This window comes from Halichoerus grypus, chromosome 2, assembly GCF_964656455.1.
Source record: "Halichoerus grypus chromosome 2, mHalGry1.hap1.1, whole genome shotgun sequence".
Lineage (NCBI taxonomy): Eukaryota > Metazoa > Chordata > Mammalia > Carnivora > Phocidae > Halichoerus > Halichoerus grypus.
Genome location: NC_135713.1, coordinates 2,605,201 through 2,614,151, shown reverse-complemented (window position 1 = coordinate 2,614,151; position 8,951 = coordinate 2,605,201). Strand labels below are relative to the sequence as shown.

The following is an 8,951-nucleotide window of genomic DNA, read 5'->3' as shown; positions in this document are numbered from 1 at the left end:
GAAAGGAGTGGGACGGGGTGGGTGGGGGGCTGGAGGAGACGCAGGCGCCTGTAAAGGGCAGTCAGTCCCCGGTGGGGTGGATCCCCACGTCCCCAGCGCGAGCCGCCCCTTCCCCCGCCACAGAGAGCCAGGGACACAGAGAGCCGCGCCCAGACTTTCCCCTTTTGCTGAGGCGCCCCTCGCCGCCACCGGCAGCCCCCAGGCAGCTGGTGCTGACTATCCAGCCTCGGCGGGGGTTGGGGAGGTCCTGTCCTGCATCAGGGACTAGGCTTCTTCCCACTGGGCAGGTCACCCTGCAGCTCACATCCTCACTGAGGATTCTGTTAATGCTTGTATTCTCAGTTTTCACGATTTCTGCATAAAGTCATCTGCGCCCTGTTTGAAATGCAGCTGTGGTGGCGAGTCCCCTCTGAGCGCTCCTGGAGTCGGGAAACCCTGACCACTGTGATCCCCCAAGGTCCTGGGCCATTTCCCACCCATGCACATTCGAGGCCAGCTCAGTCCCGCATTGTCCTACCATCATTCCCAGCTACCTCCCAGACCCTGCCATCCGAGGTTTGTTTTTCCTCTGCTCTCTTGGTGTGCCAAGGCTCTTGAGTTTAAGGGGGGGGTGTCCCTGGGAAACCAAAGCCCCCACCCCTCTTTCTCATCCCGAAAGGCTACCTCAGCTCCCTGGCTCACAAGCCCAGAGAACTCCCGAGCTGAATCTCTCTGCCCGCCCATTAGGACATTTTAAAAGAGCCTTCCAATCTCTCTCCACGTTTGATTTAGCCAAGTAACTAAAAAATACATTCAAAGCCAAAATTTCATACTCCATTATGTCCTCACTCTACCCACCAAACGAACCGACGCCAGGATGCACTGTTGAGACAACTAGTTATAAATTGATTTCCAATCCGAAGTTCTCCTTTGGGGACATAATTGGAAATTCTTTTCATTTTTTTCCCCCATTGTTGCCCACTTTAAGAAATCATTTTATAAACTGCTGAAAATCGAAGTCATTTATGTCCCGAGAAAGGCGTGCCCTCGATAAATGTCTAAGGGTTGGAAAGAATTAAACTGCCTACATAGAAACTGCCCTGGTGATATTAACAAATTCAACAACCACCGAAAGACTGTGAGAAACACTGGCCTTTGCAGGCAGAAACTCCCCAAGGAGCCTCTCTTCCCAAAGCCAGGGGCATCTGGGCCCTGCCAGCATTGCAGGATTCCGGACACTCCAGCAGACACCCAGCCACGCACAGCAGGGGGGCAGTGGGCATCATTTCATTTAGTTTATTAGACAAAAATATATGATTTAGACAAGTTCGCTGACGCGCTATTTACAATCTGAAATCACTCTATATACAGAAAGAAGGAAGGAAGAAAAAAAAAGACACAAGCACGTGGGGCATTTACCGAGCTGATAGTGAACCAGAGCATGGTGCCAGCCACTAGAGCCAAGGGCAGAGGCCAGGCTGCCCGCACTGGAGCTCGGGCAGGACGAGCCCCTTTCTGCAGAAAGCGATGGATGGGAGTCCTCGACGTCGTGGCCATATTTGTCCGTTACACCAGTCTGAAATATTTGTCCTAATTCCTCCCTCATCCCCTCCCTCCCGAACTCCTCCCCCCTCCCCCCGCAAATGTAAAAGAAGACCCTGAATCAGGCGGACGGGAGGGCTGCTAGGATCCGGGGCGTTCCCTCCTGGGGGGCCAGCGAGCTGCAGGGGAAACACAGCGAGACAAGAAGAACAAGAAGGGTCAGTGGATGGACGCTGGGGCCCGGCGTCACCGGTTCTGCCAGCCCAGCGCCTGGGGGCGTGGTCGCCCGCCCCGCGCGGCTCCCGGGTTGGGAGAAACCCGGTGGAGCCAGAGGGCCCCGCGCGCCGCGCTGGTGGACAGCACCCCTTCCGCAATGACTGTCAGACCCTACCGGCTGGCCCCGCTCAGCCCTCCAGCCCCCTACCCTCCTCCCCCGCACCCCACCCCCGCGCCAGCCGCGGCCAACGGAGAGTACAAGCAAACAGCACTCACTTGTCGCGCACGGGCTGGAAGGGCGATTTTAACTGCTGTGCCGGCGAGTCCGGCCTGGGGACGAGGTCTCTCTCTGCGAGGGAGAGGGAGAAGCCGAGCATTAAGAGACAGGTGTGTGTGTGTGGGGGGGGGGGGTGCTGCCGAGGTGCTCCAGCCTCTTCCCCACCCGCCCCCTCCCTCTCACAACAAGGATAGGGTCTCCAAGATCATCCTTCACCTTCCCTAAGCAGGCCTGCAGGTAGCACTCAGCTCTCCTGACGAGCCTAGGGCCTTGGCCTCAGTCCCCTAATCCAGGCAGAGATGACGGCTCATCCCCGGGTTTGGCTGCTACCGCCTCTCCCCTCCCCGGCCGGCGCTCCCCCACCCCCCAAACACGTCGGGGCTCCGGATTCCTGGGGCGGGGCGGACACCCCTGGGCACAATACCTGGGAGCGCGGGGCTGCTGCGAGCAGAGGCCTTGTCACCATGGAGCACCCCTGTAGCAACGGGGACCGGCGGCTGCGGCGGCGGCGGCGCAGGCAGGTGCGAGCCGTGGGGCGCGGCGTGGGGCGCGCCGACGCCCAGGAAGGAGCGCATGTTGAGCAGGGAGCCCTGCGCGAGGAACGCTCCGTTGGTCCAGTTGGAGAATTTGCCGATGTGGCAGGTGTACAGTCCGTGGCTGGGCAGGAAGGCGGGGTGCTGCAGCGGTGTGCCCGCGGGGGGCCCATGCGCGCCGGGATGGCCGGCGGGAGGCGGCGGCGAGGCCTTGGGCGCGCCGTCGGGGCTTGTGGCCGTCTCGGCCAAGGACCAGATCTTGGGCTTGCTGTGCGGCGCGCCCTGCAGGCCACCCGACGTGGCGCCGGGACTCAGCAGGCGCGTGCTGCCGGGCTCCGGGACCTCCTTGGCCAGGCCCAGGGGCGAGTCCTGGGACTTGAGCGCGTCGGCGGCTAGCGGCGAGCCCTGGTCCCGAGCAAGGGCTGTAGGTGCCGCCGGCGCGCGCGGCGCCTCGGCCTTGTCCTCCTCGTCCTCATTGCTCTGGTCGCCGTCGTGTTCGTCGATTTTGTCGATGTCAATGCTCTCCAGGTCGATCTCCTCATCGTCCTCAGCCTTCTCAGGGTCGCCTTCCGTATCGCTTCCGAAGAGGGCTCCGTCCTCCTGGTCCTTGCTGCGCGCGCCCCACGTCACCTTATTTTCCTTCTTGAGGCGCCGGCGCGCATTGGCGAACCAGGTGGAGACCTGCGTGAGGGTCATCTTGGTGATGATGGCCAGCATGATCTTCTCGCCCTTGGTGGGGTAGGGGTTCTTGCGGTGCTCGTTGAGCCAGGCCTTGAGCGTGCTGGTGCTCTCGCGGGTGGCGTTCTTGGGCCGCCCGGGATCCCCGTACTGGAACTGGCCATAGGGGTAGTAGGCTGGCGCCGTATGGGCTGCGAAGGTGGCAGGGTGCACCCCGGGGTTGTCTTTGAGTTCATATTGTGAGCCCTGCAACCACAAAGCCCACGGAGGGAGGAGAGAGAGAGAGAGTAGGGGTGTGGGGGTGGAGAGAGAAAGAGAGAAAGAGAGCGCGATGAGTCCCCAAAACTAGTAAAGTCAGGGGCAGCTGCTCTTGTCAGCTCAAGAACACGAAGGCCCCCAGTGCACCACCCAGGGAGGAAGTGACTGGTCGGAATCTTCAGCCTCCTCTAAAAACTGAGCTTCCAACCTTCATGAAGAGGTTGTTTTTGTTTTGTTTTGTTGTTGTTGTTTTTATTTTTATTATTTTTTGTGACTCAAGAGAAGTTCCAGAATCTGTGCATTTCCAGAAGATCCCAGCAGGAGCCATGGCCCTATAGAATTTCCCTAGGAGTCCCTCAGTCCTCCCACCCCCCCCCCACAACAACTTCAACATCCTTAATTTCCAAGTTTATCTCACACTAACTAGAAAGGAAAACCTTTTAACTGCGCTGATAAAACAGTTTCTCCAAATGTAAAGAACCTAAAGCCTAAGCCCCCTCTGACCCTGAGGGGGTCAAGCAAAATAAACCATCTCGGGTTTTCTTTGGGTCCAAATCCACCAGCAATTTAAAATGAAAGCACACTCCTTTTAGCTCCCAAATTAATCTGCATATAATGGTTCCCCACACTTAAAGGTCGACAGTGGTGACAGGTAATTTAAAATTTTAATCCTGGCCATCATCAACAACAATAACAAAAACACCATTTGTTTTTTTAAAATACAAAAGGAGGGCTTAACCCGTAAAATATTAACGCGAGGGCCCAGGAGTCCCGGCTGTGTGAAGGGGTACTGCTCTCCTAGGCCTGTTCTCAGTTTATCTCTGAAGTTTGACTGTGATGTGGCAAGAGGAAGCTCAAACTGTTTGCAAGCATTTAGAGGCCGTGATTTATTTGCGATCAATATTCTTTTTATCATCTGTAGTAAAACACAGCAAGTCAAATTATCCCATCAGGTTTTTTGGTAAATAACATTTTATCTTTCTAACAACCTCATTAGGCCTCATTATTACCATAAATTGCCCAGACAGACATTCATTCACAATTTTATCTTTTGACTTCCAAATCCCCAATCATAACGGCTTGGAAACGTAGGCCTAGACTCAAGAGTTTGGATTTAGGCTTACTCTCTGAGAACCAGAGGGAGAGCACTAGCAGATACACACACCTTTTGGGGGAGATTTCTATATGGTTTCCCTTTAGTTAAAAAAAAAAAAACAAAAAACATCGAGTTATCTCCCTTCCCCACCACACTACAATGGGAGCAGATTCCCAACACACAGCTCCCTTTCTCTCCTACAAACACGGGGGGGGGGGGGGGGGGGGGGCAAATGGCACATATCTGTGTTCAAAATTTCTGTTAAAAAATTATAATTCTCCAAATAAATATGGTCCAATTTCTATGTTAGCAGAGGGGGTTTCCAGACTGAGAAAGTTGTAAAGAGCAGAATATTTCTTTGACTAGTTTGTTTAGTGGTGGATGCCGCAGAGAAAAGGTTGCTCTGGCCAGATTTCGTTTTTGCCCAATCTTTGCAAAATGTACTTTGCACTTCTCTAATTATTTTGGTTGTAACTGTAAGGACGACATTTCGGCCTCTTCTCTGCCGGGAATTCTTTTTGAAAGGATACCTTGTAAATCTCTCATCGCTTCCCTGGCATCCCCAGCCGCCAGAACAAAATGGGAGCTGATCTTTTTCGATAGCAAGCGATCTCAAAAGCAGCTGGGGCTGCTTTCAGAGAAATAGTCTTTCTTTTCAAAACTACAAGAAAAAGTTACAGAAAAACACACCAGCCGCTCTTCTCGCGTACAGTTGGCCGGTATTTATTTCCTGACTCTTCTTCGGGGAGTGGGAAGACGTGGGGGGTGCCTGCAAATTGCGTTATCCCGCCCGCAGCAGCGCGAGAGGGGGCTGCCTCGCCGGCCCCCAGAGCCCCGCGCGCAATTCAGCAGTATCCCGAAGTTTCAGCGCGACCTTGCAGTCAGACCAAGGAAAATGGATCCTTCGGACCGACAGAATGGCGAATGCCCCGCGGAGAATTAAATTTGCAGCTCCCTCCCCCATCTGACACCCACTGGGACGGGAGACTAAGAGGACAGTATTTATTTTAAGCCCAGGGACTCTGTTTTCTTTAATCCTCCATTATGTAACGCGGAAAGAAAAGTGCTTTTCATTCTGTGCAAAAGAAATGAAAACTTTGGCAACTTACGAAAGTCAAACCGAACGCCGTTTCGGACGCCAAAATTATTTCCACTTTTTTTTCCCCCTAAATCTCAGATTTGCACACACTCCATTAGGAGACCCCATCCGGCCCGTCTGATCTCCCCATTGTTAGAGGTTTATTTTGATCACCTCTACTAGGCTTTCCAGGGCTCCATCTGGCAAAGTCGGACCAAACTAGAGGAGGGCCACCAAAACGGGAGAAGACGGGGTCTCCCTGGCCCGGCCCCAAAGCCGGAGAGGTCGCGCGAGCCGGGTGTGCGGCGAGTCGGGGGCGTCCTGCGGAACCTGGCCGAGCTGCCGGAACCCCGCCCGCCCGGCCCCGCCGCCTCCGCCGAGCCGGGGGCGGGAGCGACTTTGGCCCCGACCTCCAGCTGGAGCCGCGCGCCCCGGGCCTGCTCCTATGGCCGCCTGACTCCCGCCGAGACCCCCGTCCGCGGCCCAGGCCTCCCGCCTCCCCCGGCCGAGCTGCAGGGGCCGTTAGCGGCCGGCCTCCCGGCTCTCCCGCCGCCCCCGCCGCCTCGGACCCTCGGGCCAGGCCCCCCCCGCTCCCACCGGGCCGGCTCCGCCCGGCCGCCCGCTCTGCCTCCCGCGCGCCGCGCCGCCAGGCCACCCGCGCCCCGGGCGCCCGGGCCGGTGGGGGAGGCGGCCGAGGAGGGACGCGGGCAGGCCCGGCGCACTCACCATCTGCGAGAAGAGGCTGAGGTCGGCGGCGTAGGGCAGGAAGGCGCTGTAGTTGGGCGCGCCCGCGTACGGGCCGGCCGCCGCGTACATGCCCAGCACCGAGGTGACGGCGGCCGCACCCGCTCCCGCGCCCAGCTCCGCAGCCCCCGGCCGGCCCGAAGAGGCGGCGGCGGCGGCGGCGGCCGCGGCCAGTACCCCCGGGCGCTCGCCGCCGTAGGCGCCGGGCCCCGCGGCGCTCAGGTACTGCGGGTACCCCAGCTGCGGGAAGGACATGTCCGCGGATCGGCGGCGGCGGCGGCGGGCGAGTATTAAAGGGGCGGGGGCGGGGGCGGGGGCGGGGGGTCGGGGCGGCGCGGCGGGGGGGCTGGGGGGACGGGCGGCAGGCCGGGCGCGCTCGGGCCGGCCCGGAGGCGGGGGCCGGTGGCTGCTGCTCGGCCCGGTGCTCGCTGGCGCCCGGCTCCCGGCGGCGCCCGGCTCCCGGCTGCGCCCGGCTCCGCGATCCGCGCCGACTGCGGCGGCCGCCCTCCGCTCGGGCGGCGAGGCTTTCAGACACAATTTGAAGTTGATGCTTTGATTGGCATCCCCTTGAGCGCTGGCCCCGCCCCCGGCTCCCCTCCCGCCGCCCCAGCCCGGCCGCTCCCGCCCCTCCCGGCGAGCACGTGGTGCTCCGCGCCGGCCGGGCCACCTCCGCCTGCTGTGGGCGCGCGAGCGGCGGGGCGGCGGGTGCGGGCCTGCGGCCGCGGGCTCCTTCCCGACCGGCTCCCGCGGCTGTCTGACAACCTGTCGACACCGGTTTACAGCTGTCGGACCCCGGGGTTTGCTGTTTGCAAGCCGAGGTGTGTCTGCCCCTTCAGGAAAACATCTCGGCGCCGGGTTTTCCGCCGTTGGGGCAGCGCTGCTGGCGCTGGGGCGGTGACAGCCGGCGGGAACGGCCTCTCCTCCGAGGTGGGCGCTGCCTTGGCCTCCCCCAGACAGCTTTGGCAGAAGCGCACCCGGCGCCCTAGGTGCGGCGGAAGCTGGCGTGGCGTGACACCCTGACGCGGGCGTGCCGTCTGCGGGCCCCCACTAGGCAGTAACTGGTCACCTGGCAGTGACCGGCCTCGCTGCGCGGGGATCAGCGGGAAGCCGCAGAGCTCTGCGGGCTTTTCCTATCGTGAAAACTTTGAGAAGGGGCAGCTGAGAAGCCACTTCAAGGGGAAAGCAGCTGCAGTCCCCAGTGACAGGTTCCTGGAGATGGGGGTGGGACCTTTTCTTTGCTGGAAAATCACCACCGCAGCGCAAGGGAAACGTTCAGCCCCCACCGCGGTGATGGGAGAAGCTCAGTGTGGCTTGGGGAGCCCCTCCTCTGTCTGCTAGGTGTGCACACTCAGGAAGTAAACTTGCGTGGAGAGCGCCGCCCAAGGCGACGCCCTGACCAGCCTGGGAACAGGGTGTTCCTCTTCTCCTTCCCTCTCTCTTCTCCATCCTCAACTGGCCAGAAGAGCAAGGGGACACTGCCATGACCCCACGCTCTCGTGGGGAGGTCCAGATGCCTCCTCGCCTCCCTGTGCATGGGACATCTCTAGGGCAGGCCGCTTCTGCCCTACACTTGCCAGCTTGTTCCTGGCGGATGGGGGAGGGAGTGGGCCCAGGTTACCTGCCCAGGTTCCTGGGGCCACTTTTCCTCCTATCTCCTACTAAGCAGCCAGGGCCTGGCTTGCACTCCCTGCACACTGGACCCTGCAGGAATTTCACCCGCGCACTCAGCCGTCAGCCTTGGTTTGGCCAGTTAGGTCCCCAGAGTTGAGGCTGGCCTCTGGGCCCAGTCCTCAGCATGCTGTGCTGCTGGTGACCTGGGCCACCCGCACACTGGACCCTGACCTGTCCCGCAACCCCTAGTTCTCCTCCAATCTCCTGGATCATGGAGGCCCAGTGACTCTTGAACCATCAGGAAGGCTCTCATTTCCCCATTTTTGGGGCCTGAGGACAGACAGGGAGTCACTGCCTATAATTAGCAACAATAACTCCCATAATAGTAATTACTAATTACCAGCTCCATAATCAGCTTTTATTTCCTGCTCAGGTTATCTTCCTGTTCATGCTGCCCCTTCACTCCTTCCCCTACCCCCGCCCCACCTTCACTAACTAGCCCTTGCTCACTCTAGAAACCTCATGCAACTATCTGGACACCTTTCCTGCTTTGACACAGATTCTGGGGTGCTGGAGATGAGCACTAACCACTCCCAATCCTGGAAGTCATTAAAGGGAAGCTTCCTCCTGCTCCCCCCCCCCCCCCGCCCACCATCTCCCTGGCTGCCAAACCCCTCTCTCCTACCTCCCAAACAAACCAATGGGCCAGTCCCACCACTGTCCTGTTTAGCAAACTTTAGTGTCACATTTCAGGGTGACAGGTAAAGACAGGTGAGATAAGCCCTCTTCCGTGACCTGGAGAGCAAGTGGAATGTAAGCCCAGAGAAACTTGTCAGTGTCGGGATTCAGCCACATGGATTGATCCTCCTTCCCACTCTCCACCTGCAGCCTGCAGCCCATTTCAGTGGTACTGTAGCGATCAGAACCTGAGGGTGGTGG

General features: G+C 59.2%; 1 protein-coding gene across 1 annotated transcript; it reads right to left on the bottom strand.

Moving 5' to 3' along the window:
• Positions 1 to 1,260: 1,260 nt before the first annotated feature.
• Positions 1,261 to 6,925, bottom strand: IRX1 (iroquois homeobox 1). The gene is made up of 4 exons (XM_078066539.1): positions 6,384 to 6,925; positions 2,439 to 3,471; positions 2,014 to 2,086; positions 1,261 to 1,700 (listed from the first exon to the last, which is right to left on the bottom strand). Exons 1-4 carry the CDS (start codon positions 6,654 to 6,656, stop codon positions 1,643 to 1,645), a joined length of 1,437 nt encoding a protein of 478 aa, XP_077922665.1. The 5' UTR covers positions 6,657 to 6,925; the 3' UTR covers positions 1,261 to 1,642.
• Between the last annotated feature and the right edge of the window lie 2,026 nt (positions 6,926 to 8,951).